Source organism: Vespula pensylvanica, chromosome 11, assembly GCF_014466175.1.
Source record: "Vespula pensylvanica isolate Volc-1 chromosome 11, ASM1446617v1, whole genome shotgun sequence".
Classification (NCBI taxonomy): Eukaryota; Metazoa; Arthropoda; class Insecta; order Hymenoptera; family Vespidae; genus Vespula; species Vespula pensylvanica.
In genome coordinates this window covers 3905558-3921996 of record NC_057695.1, presented here as the reverse complement: position 1 = coordinate 3921996, position 16439 = coordinate 3905558, and the positions used below count along the sequence as shown (strand labels likewise).

The following is a 16439-nucleotide window of genomic DNA, read 5'->3' as shown; positions in this document are numbered from 1 at the left end:
GATTATAATATTGTAATTAAACAAATTCTAGTGAAAAAGATCCATACATATGTTCTTTTCGATTCTAAAATATTTGCAGCCCGCTAAATCACATATACATGAAATAAGTCTAAGGTAAGGTAAAGATTTTTATGATATACTCCCAATAAAAATTATGCCTTATATAATTTATTTATTAGGGGTGGCAATGTGTTTTCGATACATGACTAGTAAATTTCAAAAGGCCAAAGCGCATAATTATGTAAATAACAATTCGTGATTCCCAATATATGTAATTAAATGTCAGTTAACATGAAATCAAGTAGAAAATCATTGTAATAGATAGTATATATAATAAAAGAAAGTTCTTTCGCTTCGTTACGTATAAATAATTGTTAAATAATATTAATTTATTATCAGTCTATCATATTCTTATCTAATATAGATACACAAAAAATTTCTTGAAATATTCCAATTACTTAAATAATTTAGTTCTTAAACAAAAAAACAAACTTACAAGTTTGCGAGTGTATAAATTAAATCCTGATTATTCCATAATATCCAATACCTTTATTGCTTTGAAAATTAATGAAATTAAAAAAAAAAAATGTCCGAAGTTTAAATGACGTAAAAAGAAAAATCACGAACTTTGTTACACGTTATATAATAGCACCTTGAATTATCAAATATAGACATGTATATGTGCACATACATACATATACATATATTTATATATAAAGAAAAAAAAGAAAGAGATAATATCCTATTTTAAATTATAATTTGAGGGAAGACAATATTTCAAATATCATTCTACAACAATGTTAACAATTTATTTGACCGTGTCAAATAAATGCTAATCAAATAAACGTGCATATATAAATTTATTACCCGAAATCAATAAATGAAATTTTATAGAAATTTCTTCATAAAATATAACATAAATAGAAATTTTATAAGATTCTTTTAAACAGTCTCACGTACTACTAATCTCCTTTTAATCGATAATGTCTTTTTTCTTGAAAATAAAATTGCATTTGATAAATTAAGTTAAATTAATCACATTAAAGTAAAAATTTAATCAGATTGCATTTACGGACATATTTTTAATATCTGGGAATATTAAGATCTATATCTAATTATACTAATATAACAAATGATATCTAATATATCATATTTTACAATGAACCTCTAGATGTTTGAAAACATACTAGTAGTTAAAAAATGTACATATATAAACTCATATCGAGTCGTATTTTGACGAGAATTTTGGAATTTGTACATTATCCTCACTTCACATGTCAGATAATTTTAAAGAATGTACAATAAATTATCTACAATGATAAACTTATGCATACCTTTAAAATACAAAAGATACGAACGTACTATTTTACAAGAACTTTTGCCTTTAATCATTGAGCTTCCTCTAATATCGTAGCCTAAAACAATAAATCAATACAGATATATGTTGGATTAGTATAAAATACTTCGCGTTATAGAAATACATATTACTTACATTAATTTTTTCGAGGATAGTATTTGATGGATTATCCCGTTTAACAGGTTTTTTTGTATTTTCTTTTTGAAAGCTTTGCTTGTCATCATTGACTTTTATAGTTTTATCTGAACTCTTTAAAGCATTTCGAGCTTCTATTCTCTTGCGATTAAGAAATGCCATACCATGTACTCTGAGATGTTTATCAACGGTAGCTTTGTCTTCAAATACAGCCATGCACACATAACATTGATTGGCTATCATTGCCTTTGTTTCATTTTCAAGATCATCGATATTATCCGGCGCATAAGATGAATTTTGATTCATGTACGAAATAGGATCTTCTATTCCATGAAAAGCTTTCAAATGCATTTGTAAACTTGGCGCTACAACGAAATTTTCACCGCATTCCAAACAAATCAAGTATCGACCTTTGATTCTATGATTGGAAGCTATATGTTCTCTTAGCTCTGACATATTTGCACATCGTTGATCGCATTTCCGACATATGAAATTACCCTCTCCGTCTTCTACAGACTCTTGTTCCACACATAATCCCAAACCCAATGAATTATTCGAATCTGTATGCTTCTTTGTACTCCATCTTCTTCTTTTTTTCGAAATCGATACTGTTCCGTCTGATCTACGCTTTTTATTACTAAACAATTCCTTATAGCCACCATTAATGAATTCAGGAGTTATTCTCAATAATCGCGGTGTTACAATTGATAATTTGCACTCGTCCGAATGCCTTGTATTAAAGTGGATACTGATGATAGGCCAAGCAGTATTTATCAGCTCGCCACACAAGTGACATAAATAATCTTGATGCACATTTTTCGAATTAGTTGGACCATTTAAAGCTATTCGCCATGGCCGTTTGATATTTGTTTTACCATGTCTTGAAATCATACGGCTGTCTTTTTTAATTCTCTTTACTTCCTGATGATTCCGACTCTCTAAAATATGCTGAGGAATACGGACTAAAGGTGGTGGCTTTGGCATGAAACGTATATCTTCTGATTTAATGGAATCCTTGTTTGATGAAAGAGCAGTCACCTGTTCCGACTTCGTTATACTCGGTGAATTTATGTTATCGCCTACTTCTATTTCATTAGGCGTGTTATTACAGTTACTAACTGTTAAATTGTTTTCCAATAAAGCATTTGTGCTGCTAATGTTCGTAACTACATTTAAGTCCTTAATAATAGGTTTCAAAATTTCCGTCGCCGGACTTGATTGTTTTAATTTGGTGACAATGTTTCGAACATTATTTACTTTTCCATTATTTTCCGAAATAATATTATCACTTTCTATATATTTTGCATCATTTTTTATAGTTTCTTTCGGAGAATTGCACGTTTCCTTTGATTGATCATTTCCTACTGATTTAAGTTTCTTTTTCGTATCATTTGCAGCATTTGATTGTATTTCCTTACTGTGCGCAGTAACTTCTTCCATCTCAGCAACGTTTGATGAACATTTTTTATCTTTTGACAAAATATCGGCTATTGACCTTACATCTAAAATTTTCGGTAGATTATCTTCTTTATCAATGTTTGAATGAAATACTGAAGAACTTGTATTTTCTGATCTAACATCCAAAATCTTAAAATCAGTATTTTTATTAGATATGTCAGAACAAACATTATTTTCTACTTCGTTTTTTATCGTTGATTTCATCGAACGTAAGCTCTTGCTATTTGTTGTAACACTTTCAGTATGCTCCGAAACTCGATCAAAATCTTCTGATGCTATAGTTCGTGTGTTTAATATTTTAGGTACGATTGTATCTAAGCGTACTTTATCATCAATGTGTCTAAGCTTCTTGAATTTTTCGTTGTCATAAATTAACGATTCTTTATTTTTAAATAAACATTCGGAAAGACTAGTTGGTAAAATATCTTTCAATGTTTCTGGTTTAATAATTTCTACTAAACGATTGAGGTGTACTATTTGAAAATGTATTTTGAATTGGATTAAAAACTGTTTGCTTTCGAGATTATAATATGGACAAAAAGGACATTTCAACCACGTTATTTTACGTATACCATAATGTTTCTCTAAGTGCATCATATACTTCTCGTACCGATTAATACATTGCCCTAGTTTGCAAATCATCAGTCTTATAGGTTCAAATTTAGTCGCGGTCGAATGCATTTTGTCACGATGTCTTTTATATTCAATGTACGTATCTAGTACCATATAACAAGTTTCGCACGCTATTTTTTTATTACTATGCATAATAGCAAAATGTCTTGCTATGGATTCTGTATCTTGAAAACCATCTATCTGACATATTTTACAACAAAAAACACGTTTCTTCAACATATGAAAACAAAGAGACCATGTATGCCCTTCAAGTAATCTAAAGGAAGGAAATCTGCGAAAGCAGTCAGGGCATGCATAGGGTTTCTCTTCTTCGTGAAAATTCTGATGTGTTAAAAACCGAGTAACGTTACCTTGATAACTACAACATTCTTGACAAAAATGTTTATAACATGAACAATATATAGTATCATTTTCTGCTGGTTTGGAAAATCCCGGAATATAAGTCTTGGGTTTCATGATTTTACTGCACGTGGCACATCTGAATTCATTACCAGATAATTGGCTCTCTGATTCCCATTCATTCAATAATACTTCTTGATCATTCCATATATCCTTCATATCTTCAGATTCATGATTGCATGATTCAAGAGCATCTTCCAATGCATTCTCCAATGCTCTTTGTAAATTTCTAATTGATTTTAATGTATCTTCGATGTCTCTATCGCCTGCGAAATTCATAACTCTCAGAATTTCTGTACGAACCTCTTGCAAGTGCAAAATGCGTTCCTTTATTTCAGAGCAATTCAGTTGTCGAAATTCATTCAACATGTCTTGTCTACAATTTGGTATTGTTACAGTTGTAACTACGTTCAGCTGCTTGGTACTATTTTTGCTTCGTTTTATATTCAAATATATTTCTGCATTTTCGGCCCTACGAAATGATAGAGTTTCACACAATACATCATCATTTAGTAAATCCAATATAGAATGTTTAAATTTTGGTTTCAAGTGATTTCTTGATGTTTCTAAATTTTTTCGTGTACAAGCAACGGATAAGTTATGTTTTTTCTGAGCTTCGCAACTTGAACTATTTGATAATTCCGATGAAGATGGTGATGGTGTCGGTAAAGATACGTTTGTTTCGAATAAATTAAGATATGTATTTTCAACTGAAGTTAATTTAGTTACTCCGTTTTGATTTTTTGTATTATATCGTACGATTTGCATATTATTTGATGAATCAGGTGATGTAGGTGTGCTTGATTGAAAATTTGGTGTATGTGTAATAATATATCTTCTGCCATTTCGATATACAATTTTACCTTCAAAAGGAATCTGATGAGCTTTTGTTTTATTAGACTCAGCTGTCATTTTGTTTAAATTACCAGTACTCTTATTGTCCTCAGATATTGGACTATTATTAGACGTATGTAAAGGTATTAATTTGGTAGACGTATTTTTTACATCTTTTTCATGAAATTTTGCATCAAGTGTTACATGATTGACTTTTCTGTTTACTCCATCCATATCTTGACCAATAAATAAAATGTTATTATTAGCAAGAAAATGAGATGGAAATTGAGTAATGAGTGTATTCATTTTTGCAGAGTCTGTACCTTGGAATGTTAGTAAATTTGAATCATTTTTTAAATAGTTTTGTTTCTGATATTCCTGATTCACTATCCCTTTATGTGATAAATTAGGCAACAAATTTGCATTTTTTGTAATTGATTTCTTCATTATATTTTCTACAGAACCATTCTGTGTAGTGATTGCAACAGTGGATAACTTTACACTACCACTACATTTATGTGCAAGATCTTTTTGCATATAACTAGTATCTTTTTCCAAATTTTGATTGAAAAATTCTTTTGTACTGATAAAGTTAGATGATCTATTAGATGAGGATGAAACGGAAGTAATATAATTTACAGCTTCTTTTTTTAATCTTTTTTGCTTACTTTGTTTTTTGCTTACTGCTGATTGTGTGTTGTTGTTCATATATTGCACATATTTCGAATTGGTCATTTTACTATTATGTGAAGAATAATCTGTAAATGGACCATATGTATAATACTTATAAGTAGGACCACAATCTACAAAGGTAATATCAGTAGGAGTGCAAGGATTATCTTCATTTTCAACAATATCCTGATTGAGTAGAGTAGCTGTTGTTACACTACTTATATCATTAACATTTTTATTATAATCTTTCTCATTCTTCTCTGATGCTACTTTAGTAACTCCAATAGTAGATGTTAAACTAGTTTTGTACAGTAAGGTCAAAGGAACCAAATCAGCATCTACTTTTGCTATATCTGGATTAAATAAATTCCTTCCATTATAGGTTTTTAAAATTTTTGTAATAGGATTATCATTATCATCAATGTTACTTTCAACTAATTGCCACCAATTATGATCTACATTTTTGGCTCGTAACCAATCCATGATATGTGCTCTTATCATGAAACAATGTTCCAAAAGAGCTTCACAAGCTGTATCCATTTTAGGTGTCCAATCACCCTCCATATTTGGTAATGGCATTAACATAATATCACATATATTGACTAAAGATATATTATGCAATTTTAAATGTGCAAAAAATTGACACTGATTATAAAAGACTCTAATAGTCCCCATTTTTTGATGTTTATGGATACCTTTCTTTTTCATATATGACCTCTTATTATGTTCCATATTTACACACAGATCACATGGTGAATTACTATTAGGTATATGTGTACATACTGTTAAGAAACATTTCTGACACCAAAATCCTAAAATCCAACTGTGTCTCTGACTGTGATCTTCGAAGCTGCTTTTAAACCAAAAGCTAAGACAAAAACACATTTGTTCAGAAAATTGTTTGATGAAAACTACTTTTTTTACTTACAATAAGATTACTTAGAAGTAAAATGAAACTCGTATATTTAAATAGAATTCTTACCAATCTTTACATTGTTGACACACATATACTAAATCAGATTCTCCATTATCACATTTCAAAGAAGCTGGTGGTTTTAAAGGTACAAATGGCATTGAGTTCATCTTAAAGACAGCATCTCTTACTGCTGCGTGATACTTTAGTCCCCATTTTTTATAAATTCTATGCGTGTTACGGAGTGTGATGTTTCGGTTGTTACGTTTCAAGACAGAAACAGGATCCTAAAGTATACAGGTCAATGACATGATTTTAAGATATAATAATTTATATCTAACATTACTATAATACTGCTTAGAAGTTAAGTGTTGATATAAATGTAACTATCAATTACAAAGACTAGTAAAATAATTTATATGCAAATAAGTATATATTTATTAAACAACATTATGGATAGATATACATAACACTTTTTTTTTATTTTATATGAATTTTATGATATATCCAAGTAATTGACTTAAAACCATATGTGTGATTAATTTTTTATATAGGTATATATTACTCTTACCATTTGTAATCCTGAATGTTTATCTTTCATATTTTATCAGAATAAGTAAAATAAATTAACACATTGTTATGAATCACAAGATCAGCCATGACATGTTTTCAACTGTTTGTTGCTCGGTCGATAATGCAGAGAACAAAGGCGCTAATATCGCAATATTAAATTATTTAGCCCTCTGAAATATATTATAAAGCATAAATAAATACTGCTTATTATCTATAATATATTTTACATCTTTAAACATAAACCACGAGAAAATCTTTACCTAAAGTATATTAATTATCAACATTCATTGACCTAATTTTATAGCTAAAGTGTTGTGTCTTCAATGATCCGCAGATTTTGACACTAAAAAAATATTGAAAAAGAATATTTAATTGTAAATAAGATATAACCCTGTACATTAATAAATTTAGCGATAATCATACATATCAAATATATAATAACATTATACTGAGATATTCTATATTTCTTACTTATGACATAAAATATTTTTTTGTAGTATCAAGATTGTAGCTATGACAATTCAGATGATAATTATAGTTATCTATATAAATGATAAGATTTATAATATTCAAGAAATGTTAAAAGTAATTTGTTATTACATATATTTGTTACTCCTCATGCTATTTTACATATATAACTATCATGAAATAAAAAATTACTTTATATGATGACAACATAAAAATAAAGAGTATTATTATCTATATCCATGATTATTCATAAATTTATATGTGAAGTATTACCTTGCATAAGGTACACTATTTATGAATACATGATACAACCATTCAATAATTTTTAAATAATTATATATGTTTGTAGATTTGCTATATTTTTATACTTTATATTTTTCTTAAAATAATCTTAAAAATATAGGATATTCAATGAACAAATTTGATTATTAACTAACCTTCTTTTAATAAATTTGTAGATGTCAATGTATACACAGGAATATTTATTAATACCAATCTATAACTTAAACAATTGGACTTTCAACGTTTCTTTTTTTTAATTGGTCCAAAATAACATTTCTTTTATACTCTTCATTAAACATTGGAAAAAACAACTTCCTAACTTTTTTATTATTGTTAATAATTTTATAAATTAAGAGACAACTGTTAATGTAGATACAACTGTAGATATATAGAATTTTTAAACTATAACTATTTTTATTGTATACTACCATCTCTTCTATTTTATTTAGAGACAATCTATGTCAGATGTATTTAATGCTTGCTGCGGAAGGTTACACAACTATTGGCATCTACTAGATAATGACCTACAACGACTTTAACCCTTTTACTGGTCGATTAAAAAAATCTACACGATTTCAACCATTATATCCATTAGTAAGTAATAATTCAAATTTATTCGCGTTATATTTTTACCATTTTTAAAAAGTTGACAATTCTTCGTATATTTTCTGTTAAATTAACACCGATCGTTGCTAACGATTTGCCAAGCAGTAGCAAGTTCTTTTCGAATTTTCATTTCTTCTTCAATAACAATTGAAATTAAAAACAATCAAAGAATTCTACGTTCTATGTTCTACTGTCTACTGTACTTAAATTTATTCATAATTCATAATGTATTTCAATTGTTTTACGATACTCACTATACTTAATTAGCAGACGACATTTCGACACGTAACAAAGTATTCACATATGATTTTATTAATGTTCGTTTGTTATTATATATATTCAAAGAATAGAATTTGAGAACAATAATACAATTTTTAAAATAATATACATTTACTAATTTTTAGTTAAAAACAAAATTCTATCTTACTAAATCAATTTATTATTACTAATAAATTTTCTTTCTTATAGAAGCCCAGTGTATTAAATACATCAGAACAAAAACTAATTTGGGACAGTATGACAACTAAATCGGCTGAAGTCAAGGCACCTAATACAGGTCGATCAAGCTCTAATCTTAAAATATATAAGACATATGATTTTTTCCAGGTAAACTATATAATTGAATTTATATATGATTGCTAATAATATAAACTTGAATTAATTCATTTAATGTAAACATATTACATTATCTTTTATACAGAAAAATATACACGCACCGGTGTATAAGATGGCTGGAACCAGAGACATGCTTTTATTTGGCATAACACTTACATTAATGGCTGGCTGTGCTGTTAATACTGGGAAGCTATTATATGATTTTTTTAAAAAGTATTGAGTATATGTATATAATGTAGAAATATAGAAAAATGTAACATGCATATTATTATTATGTAATGTATAAAATAAAAAGTAAAAAGAGTAATGACATAAAAAATCTATACTGATTTTATTCCTGTCCTGAATTATTTTTATTAACTTTCTATTGGAATTAATTCATTTATTATAATATGAAATAATATAAAAAAAATATATTTTATCATTTAAATACCTAATTCTTAGAATAAAAATGATATAGACTTCTAAATCTAGACAGGTGACATACAAATTTTTGTAATAGTTGATACTACAGTTCAGCACTCTGTTGGTAATAATGTGAATTTGTCATCTAAGATTATTTCTTTTATAAATAAAGTGTTAGACAAATACATGGTTATAATATATATAACATATTTGACAAATGATTTTTCGATTAAAATTAAATAAATAAATCAAGAAACATTATATTTATCAAAACATTAATTAGGTGTACATATTTATAAAAAATTTAACCTAAGCAACATAAGTTGCAATGGCCTTTTAAACGAGTTGATGACAAGTGATCACTGTATAAATTATAATAGATATAATTATAATTAAATCGATTAATAATGGACGATAATATTGCGCCAAATATGATATTTCATCCTATAATATCTTCTATACAAAAAATTGCGCTTTACGAAACAAAATCGGTAAGATTATACATATATAAGAATATAAACTTTTAAGTAAATAATGTAATGATAAAAATTCTTTTTTATCATTATTATTAGCGATTTTATCTAATGGGATCAAATAATACATTAACGCGATTCCGTGTTTTAAAAATTGATCGAATGGAACCAAGGGAACTTCTTGTCATTGATGATAAAAGAGAGTATACTCAAGATGAAATACAAGATCTCGTTAACATGATAGATATGGGTAATCGTACACGCATAGGACAACGCAATAATGTTGGTGGTGTTGCACGAGTTGTTTCAGCTTTTGGTATTGTTGGTAAGTTAAGATATTATATCATATTATATATAATAAAGGTTCTAGTATGGTGTGCAAAGAATTAAATTGTTTATCATTGCATGTACATGCTTCTGTAGTAAATATTTGTTATGGTAATAATAATTTTATTAAATTTTTACACTTTAACAATCACATTGATCGAGTCATTACCACAATATCATTAAAACAGTATTATTTTAAATATAATAGTCTGAAATCTGCCTATGGCATATGAAAATTTTGTAAATGCAACAGCTTAGGCTCCTCAGCTTTGCACTTATTTTTCTTATATGACATGATATTATATATTATAAATGGTATATAACTTTATCATTTTATTATAAGTTATCAAATTTAAAAAATCTAATTATATCATATCAGAACCATTATTAATTATAATGTAAAGAATACAGCTTATTTACATATGCTTGCTAACAAAGGCAACAATAATAAAGAATCCAGCACAAATATATCAGAGGAGTCTGAGCAGCATCGGTCACAAAAGCCGATGCACAAACCAACAAAAACTAAATTCACCTGGAAGAATATGTGGCAGAGAGATACTTTTCCCAGGCTAGTGTCAGCTTTTGGTCTTCTTGGTAAGGCTCATTGAGGTTTCTATTATCAGAGCCAAAAATAAATATTTTCTCTTTTGAACTATAACTTTTCTATCATTAAATAATAGACTATATCCATTTAAATACTATTGTTTAGATGAATTGTAATAATCTTCTAAAATAATCATATATAAATATTTTTACAATGGTTCAAATTCTAAAATATATATTTGAAGAACTGCTACATTGTAAAGATTCACAATTAATAATCATGCACATGTAATTTATAATGCAATATGGTATGTATGTTAATTTCTTGAGCATGGCTCTATTATTAGTAATCTGCGCATGACATTTTGTCAGCGATGCAATCATTGGTAGATGAAGCATGTTCAGATGCACAAAATGTGGGTAATTTTACAGCAATTCAAAATAATTGTATGTGTTGTATCATATAATAAGTTCAACAGAATTTTTAGTAAATGTTATATATTTTCCCCAGATTTCTTTTTGTAAAAATATTTATATAATCTTACTTAAGAAATTTTCTGTAAAAGGTTTTGTACGCTTTTTGGAAGGATATTATATTATTCTCGTAACGAAACGTCGCAGAGTGGCATTCATTGGTCATCACACAATATATAAAATAGAAGATACTTCAATGATATATATTCCGAATGACACTGTTCGTCTATTTCATCCTGATGAGCAAAGATATGTAAAGATGTTCCAAGGTATTGATTTGAGCAGCAACTTCTACTTCAGTTATTCCTATGATTTGACACATACTTTACAATATAACATGGCACCACCAAAGCATATCAAATTGGACATACCCAACAATGCAAATCAGAAAGAAGATGATATAGAAGAAGCTGAAGATTTTTTTAACATGTGGTCATTTCATAAAAACTGGCAAAATGATAGGTTTGTAATATGTTTTTTTACAATAAAAAAAAAATCACAAAAAATTTATAATATATTTCACGTTTTACTTTTTTACAGTAAGAAGAAAAAATATATTGATTATGCAGTACGTAGTAATCCGCATCGTCGGTTTGTATGGAATTCTCATTTATTAGCACCAGTAGAAAAAGATCTCCATAGAGATTGGATTTTATATGTAATACATGGTTTTATTGGACAATCCAATGTTAGTATTTTTGGAAGATCTGTCTATATTGCTTTGATAGCTAGACGAAGTAATAAATATGCAGGCACTAGATTTTTAAAGCGTGGTGCAAATTTTGATGTAAGTTTTGTATTATTTATTTTACATAGTACTTATTAAGAAATTTTATATATATATGAATTTTTATATTAAGGGTGATGTAGCAAATGAAGTAGAAACAGAGCAAATTGTTCATGATTCTGGTGTGAGTTCTTTAAATAATGGACGCTTTAGTTCTTTTGTACAAATGCGTGGGTCAGTTCCTGGTCATTGGAGTCAAGATGTCAGTAAGATGGTTCCAAAGCCTACAATTGTTTGTGATTTAGCTGATCCATATGTAGAAACAGCTGGTAAGAAATAAAAAAAAAAAGTATTGATTTAATGATTAATTTTCCATTGAAGTGCCTGTTCAATTTAGATGTGAAACTTTATAATTAAACTATTTTTTAGGAGCACATTTTAATAAACTTCTGAAGAGGTACGGATCGCCGATTATAATATTGAATCTTGTTAAAAAGAGTGAAAAAAAAAAACATGAAAGTACATTAAGTGAGGAATTAAATATGGCTGTGCAATATTTAAATCAATTTTTACCTCCAGAACATCATATTCAGTACATAAGTTTTGATATGGCAAGAATGCTTAAGCGGTAAATTATAATTATAAGTATAAAAAGCATTGCATGATTAACAAAAAAATATATATATATATATTAATAATAAATGAAACAATTATTTTACAGAAAAGAGGTGAATGTAATGGGTCGTTTAGCAAATATAGCTCATAATGCAGTTTTAAAAACAGGTGTTTTCCAATCGCATAATCCATATTATAGTCAAAGAAATTTATTCATGCAACAACATAGTAATACTAAAAAAGTTCATAAAACAAATTCAAGTTCTGGATTATCATTTAGTTCTAATGATGTAAGAAATTCTTTTAATGGTTCATCAAAACCAGAATGTAATAATTACTTAAGTACTCATACTTTGGAGATGCCATCCATCGAATGTAATAAAACATATGATCTAGAATATATTGAAGATCATATAAAGGATTGTTTTGCAAAGAAAGGAATACCACAAACTGGAATTATTAGAACAAATTGTGTGGATTGTCTGGACAGGACTAATACAGCTCAGTTTGCTATAGGCAAATGTGCTTTAGGTTTTCAGTTATGTGCTTTAGGAGTATTAGAAAGTCCTAAACTTGAGTTTGACTCTGATTGTGTAAGAATGTTGGAAGAATTGTATGAAGATCATGGTGATACATTAGCTTTACAGTATGGTGGATCTCAATTAGTACATAGAATTAAAACCTATAGGTAATGATAATAATTTTTATCTAATTCAATAATAAAAATTGATAGTAAAATATATCCATAAATTTAGAAAAACTGCACCATGGACTAGTCAAGGAAATGATATTATGCAAACATTGAGTAGGTATTATAGTAATACCTTCAGTGATCAAGAAAAACAGCATACAATTAATTTATTTCTAGGTATTTCAATATTTTACTAGATCAATTTATAAGAACTTATAAATAGTAAAGAAATATTGAAATATATTTTTTTATAGGCCTTTTTATACCTGAAGAAGGCAAACCTTCAATATGGGAATTATTAACAGATTATTATCTTCATCATAAGCCTGCTTGTCAATATTTTCGTAAAGGAAGATTACTCACTCAATGGTGGAACAAAAATATATTAAAATGTCTACCATATGCATTCAATGAAGTAACAAAAACTTGTTCTGAAATGATACAAGTGCAAAGTACTTTAGAAGAAATGATTGATGTTTATTATGATTACCATAGGTAAATAAAATTTATGATAATCATTATTATTAATTCTTTAAATTGATTCAAACAATAAAAATTTTTTAATTCATTTTTTCAGACCTTATGAATTATCTTTACTTGCGGATTTATATGCATATAAAATAAGTCATTCAGTTAGAGATTTTATGCCTCATTTCACAACAAGCTTTAGTCCATTTGCTGTACGAATAAGACCAGGTAGAAGAAGAGAAGAAACTGGTAATAAAAATTTGAATATGAAAAATCCATCTATGACTGGACAAAGTAGTACAAGCAGTACAACATCTAGTGCAAGGTATAATTATTGTATGTGAATATATTTTATGAGGGTAAGAATGTTATTAATTTTATTATACATAGTTCGAGCGAAGATTCAACTTCCGATGAAGACGAAAGTCATCCACAAATGAATGACTCACAATTATTTGCATCTAAAGATAATTCAGAGTTAATGACCTTTGAACTTTTATTTCCATCAATGAAAGAGGTATATGGAATGCAACCAGAATATCCAGCAAGAAATGATATAATCCTCTATAAAAGGTAATATATATATGTGTGTGTATTTTTTTTTATTGCTCTATAATGAGTAGCATAAAGGTTATGTTATTTATTATTTATATTTTTTGCAGATTTGTTTTAATAGGACGTAATGCAACGTATCCAATAGATCAAACAAAACTTCGTTCAAAATTGATGCAACAAGCATCATTCCCAGAAAACCCTCAACCACCGATTGTTAATTCTTTACCAGTCATCAAAGATGCAAGCATAAACATATATGAACAGTATGTTAACAGAGCCAAGGTATATAAATAATTATCATATGTAAGATAGTACATTATACTCGATCTTTTAAAAACTTATTTGTTTAAAATAGGTAGGTGGATCTATTCCAAACTCTAATGACATGAATCTTTATAAAAGTTACGTAAATCAAGAGCAACTTTTATTAAAGTTAGTATGTACTAATAATTGTACCTAAGATCTAATAATAGTTATACTAATTTTTGCGAATTAAATGAAGCAATTAAATTAAAGTTAAGTTAATTTATAAGTTAATTAATAACTTATAAATTATTTATAAATTATTCATTCCTTTTACATGCTGTAAATATTGTACATATTTAATAAAGAATTTTTATTTTTAACATGTTTTTAGCAGAAACAAATTATTTATTATTGATTGATACTTAGGTTTTATTGCAATCCATAATAAAAGATACATATTTCTGAGTTGTCAATCATACCATTGCCAGGAAATGGAATATGGATAAAGATGGATATCCAAATTTTCCATGATTTGGATAAAAAAAATCTACTTTAGCTTCTTCTTTGGGCGGATATTATTTGTGTGCCCACATTTCTTTTTACGGCAGTTAGTTGCACGTGGATGGAGACGTGCATAACATTTCCTACAGATCATCTTATCACAATTATATTTCTGTGCAAGAATACGAAGAGTAGGTTCAATAACTCCACCACGAAGACGCAATACCAAATGAAGCGTTGATTCTATTTAGCAGATAATAAAATTATTTTATCAAATTATGTTACCTGGATAGATAAATATAGTATATACTAATATTATAACCAATAAATTATTATCATATAATTAACCTTTTTGGATGTTATAGTCTGACAAAGTACGACCATCTTCCAGTTGTTTACCAGCAAAAATAAGTCTTTGTTGATCGGGTGGTATTCCTTCCTTGTCTTGAATTTTAGCTTTTACATTTTCTATAGTATCAGATGCTTCTACTTCTAGGGTAATGGTTTTACCCGTAAGGGTTTTCACGAAAATCTGCATTGTGGTTTATCTAAATATGAATAATAAAAACATATAATAACATTTATCTTTAAAATTTAATTAATTTTAAAGATGTCACACTTAATAACTTTAGAGGCATTTATGTTGGACCTATATAAACTTTGTTGATAAGATACCTTACAAATCTAATTTCTTAATTATTGTCTCGATAATTTTATATTGATTTATTATTTTGGATGAAAAATTAGAAAGGAGATTCACTGTAAGCTTGGAAATTTTGATATTACGTTTTTGTTCATGGCATGTGTTATTGGCAACGTGCCGTGATGCAGTTGTTTTCTAACACGTTTTTGTTTCGATATATTTTAGATTAAGAAGAAAAATGACACGCTAATTACAACTTGTTAAATAGAAGTTCTTAATGTACTTAAAAATCGATAATAATATTCGAAAATTGTTAAGGTTTAAATAATAATTATATTCTTACCGTTCTGACGACGTGCCTGCCACGAGAATCTAACGTGAGAAGAATTTCTATAGATGTACTAATTTACGTGTTCAATTCAACGATTCTTCTGCCATCTTGCGGACATTTTTCATTGAGCAGCTCTTATTGGTTAAGTAATGATACTTTCAGTTGTTTCATTAGTTAATTCAAAGAATTGTGGACATTTTTATTTACTTTTCCTTCATATGATTGGTTATTATTAAAAATACTTACAATATTACGATATAATTTTCATTTAAAAATATTTCAATTAGTAATTTAATATGACATATAAGATTTTTGATTGGCGTATGTTTATATGAAAGAATAAAAGGTGACAAATGAAGTATTATTAATATCGAGCAATAAAAATTTTACGAAAAAAATCACCACCTTCCGTTGATAGCATATGCGACTGCAGCGACAAGTACGGATAAAATATAAACTACACGTCCCCACTATACACCTATATACCCCCAC

At 27.8% G+C, this 16439-nt stretch overlaps 4 protein-coding genes across 9 annotated transcripts; 2 read left to right on the top strand and 2 right to left on the bottom strand.

Moving 5' to 3' along the window:
• Positions 1-146: 146 nt before the first annotated feature.
• On the bottom strand, positions 147-8127 carry LOC122633200. 4 transcript variants are annotated; one of them, XM_043820844.1, is made up of 7 exons: positions 7880-8127; positions 7235-7317; positions 6973-7144; positions 6471-6688; positions 5140-6356; positions 1493-5052; positions 147-1415 (listed from the first exon to the last, which is right to left on the bottom strand). In XM_043820844.1, the coding sequence occupies exons 3-7, from the start codon at positions 7000-7002 to the stop codon at positions 1389-1391; spliced, it is 5052 nt and encodes a 1683-aa protein (XP_043676779.1). In that variant the 5' UTR covers positions 7003-7144; positions 7235-7317; positions 7880-8127; the 3' UTR covers positions 147-1388. The 4 variants fall into 4 exon arrangements, with proteins under 4 accessions (XP_043676779.1, XP_043676776.1, XP_043676777.1 ...); XM_043820841.1 differs by having other exon boundaries at positions 1493-6356; positions 7880-8126; XM_043820842.1 differs by lacking the exon at positions 7235-7317 and having other exon boundaries at positions 1493-6356; positions 7880-8126.
• A 34-nt stretch (positions 8128-8161) lies between these two features.
• On the top strand, positions 8162-9264 carry LOC122633204. Its single transcript, XM_043820851.1, has 3 exons — positions 8162-8318; positions 8799-8936; positions 9031-9264. The coding sequence occupies exons 1-3, from the start codon at positions 8244-8246 to the stop codon at positions 9163-9165; spliced, it is 348 nt and encodes a 115-aa protein (XP_043676786.1). The 5' UTR covers positions 8162-8243; the 3' UTR covers positions 9166-9264.
• Positions 9265-9527: 263 nt separating this feature from the next.
• LOC122633202 (polyphosphoinositide phosphatase) lies at positions 9528-14817 on the top strand. Of its 3 annotated transcripts, none has more exons than XM_043820847.1 (14): positions 9528-9841; positions 9923-10148; positions 10604-10747; positions 11263-11632; positions 11711-11957; positions 12031-12226; positions 12327-12525; positions 12619-13200; positions 13268-13380; positions 13458-13698; positions 13781-13996; positions 14062-14244; positions 14334-14508; positions 14582-14817. In XM_043820847.1, the coding sequence occupies exons 1-14, from the start codon at positions 9758-9760 to the stop codon at positions 14684-14686; spliced, it is 3081 nt and encodes a 1026-aa protein (XP_043676782.1). In that variant the 5' UTR covers positions 9528-9757; the 3' UTR covers positions 14687-14817. The 3 variants fall into 3 exon arrangements, with proteins under 3 accessions (XP_043676782.1, XP_043676781.1, XP_043676783.1); XM_043820846.1 differs by having other exon boundaries at positions 10589-10747; XM_043820848.1 differs by lacking the exon at positions 10604-10747 and having other exon boundaries at positions 9530-9841.
• Positions 14818-14876: 59 nt separating this feature from the next.
• LOC122633203 (ubiquitin-60S ribosomal protein L40) lies at positions 14877-16109 on the bottom strand. Its single transcript, XM_043820849.1, has 3 exons — positions 15960-16109; positions 15322-15521; positions 14877-15216 (listed from the first exon to the last, which is right to left on the bottom strand). Exons 2-3 carry the CDS (start codon positions 15509-15511, stop codon positions 15020-15022), a joined length of 387 nt encoding a protein of 128 aa, XP_043676784.1. The 5' UTR covers positions 15512-15521; positions 15960-16109; the 3' UTR covers positions 14877-15019.
• Between the last annotated feature and the right edge of the window lie 330 nt (positions 16110-16439).

Bases quoted from the DNA above. Each gene is read 5' to 3' on its own strand.
- LOC122633202 (XM_043820846.1), top strand. From the start codon at position 9,758: ATGGACGATAATATTGCGCCAAATATGATATTTCATCCTATAATATCT. The intron at 13,201-13,267 runs GTAATGATAATA...CCATAAATTTAG, and splicing joins CATAGAATTAAAACCTATAG to AAAAACTGCACCATGGACTA. The intron at 14,509-14,581 runs GTATATAAATAA...TGTTTAAAATAG, and splicing joins AGTATGTTAACAGAGCCAAG to GTAGGTGGATCTATTCCAAA.
- LOC122633203 (XM_043820849.1), bottom strand. From the start codon at position 15,511: ATGCAGATTTTCGTGAAAACCCTTACGGGTAAAACCATTACCCTAGAA. The intron at 15,217-15,321 runs GTTAATTATATG...TCTGCTAAATAG, and splicing joins AGACTATAACATCCAAAAAG to AATCAACGCTTCATTTGGTA.
- LOC122633200 (XM_043820841.1), bottom strand. From the start codon at position 7,002: ATGAAAGATAAACATTCAGGATTACAAATG. The intron at 6,689-6,972 runs GTAAGAGTAATA...TGTATACTTTAG, and splicing joins AACATTCAGGATTACAAATG to GATCCTGTTTCTGTCTTGAA. The intron at 6,357-6,470 runs GTAAGAATTCTA...TTTTTGTCTTAG, and splicing joins TGTCAACAATGTAAAGATTG to CTTTTGGTTTAAAAGCAGCT.
- LOC122633204 (XM_043820851.1), top strand. From the start codon at position 8,244: ATGACCTACAACGACTTTAACCCTTTTACTGGTCGATTAAAAAAATCT. The intron at 8,319-8,798 runs GTAAGTAATAAT...TCTTTCTTATAG, and splicing joins TTCAACCATTATATCCATTA to AAGCCCAGTGTATTAAATAC. The intron at 8,937-9,030 runs GTAAACTATATA...TCTTTTATACAG, and splicing joins AGACATATGATTTTTTCCAG to AAAAATATACACGCACCGGT.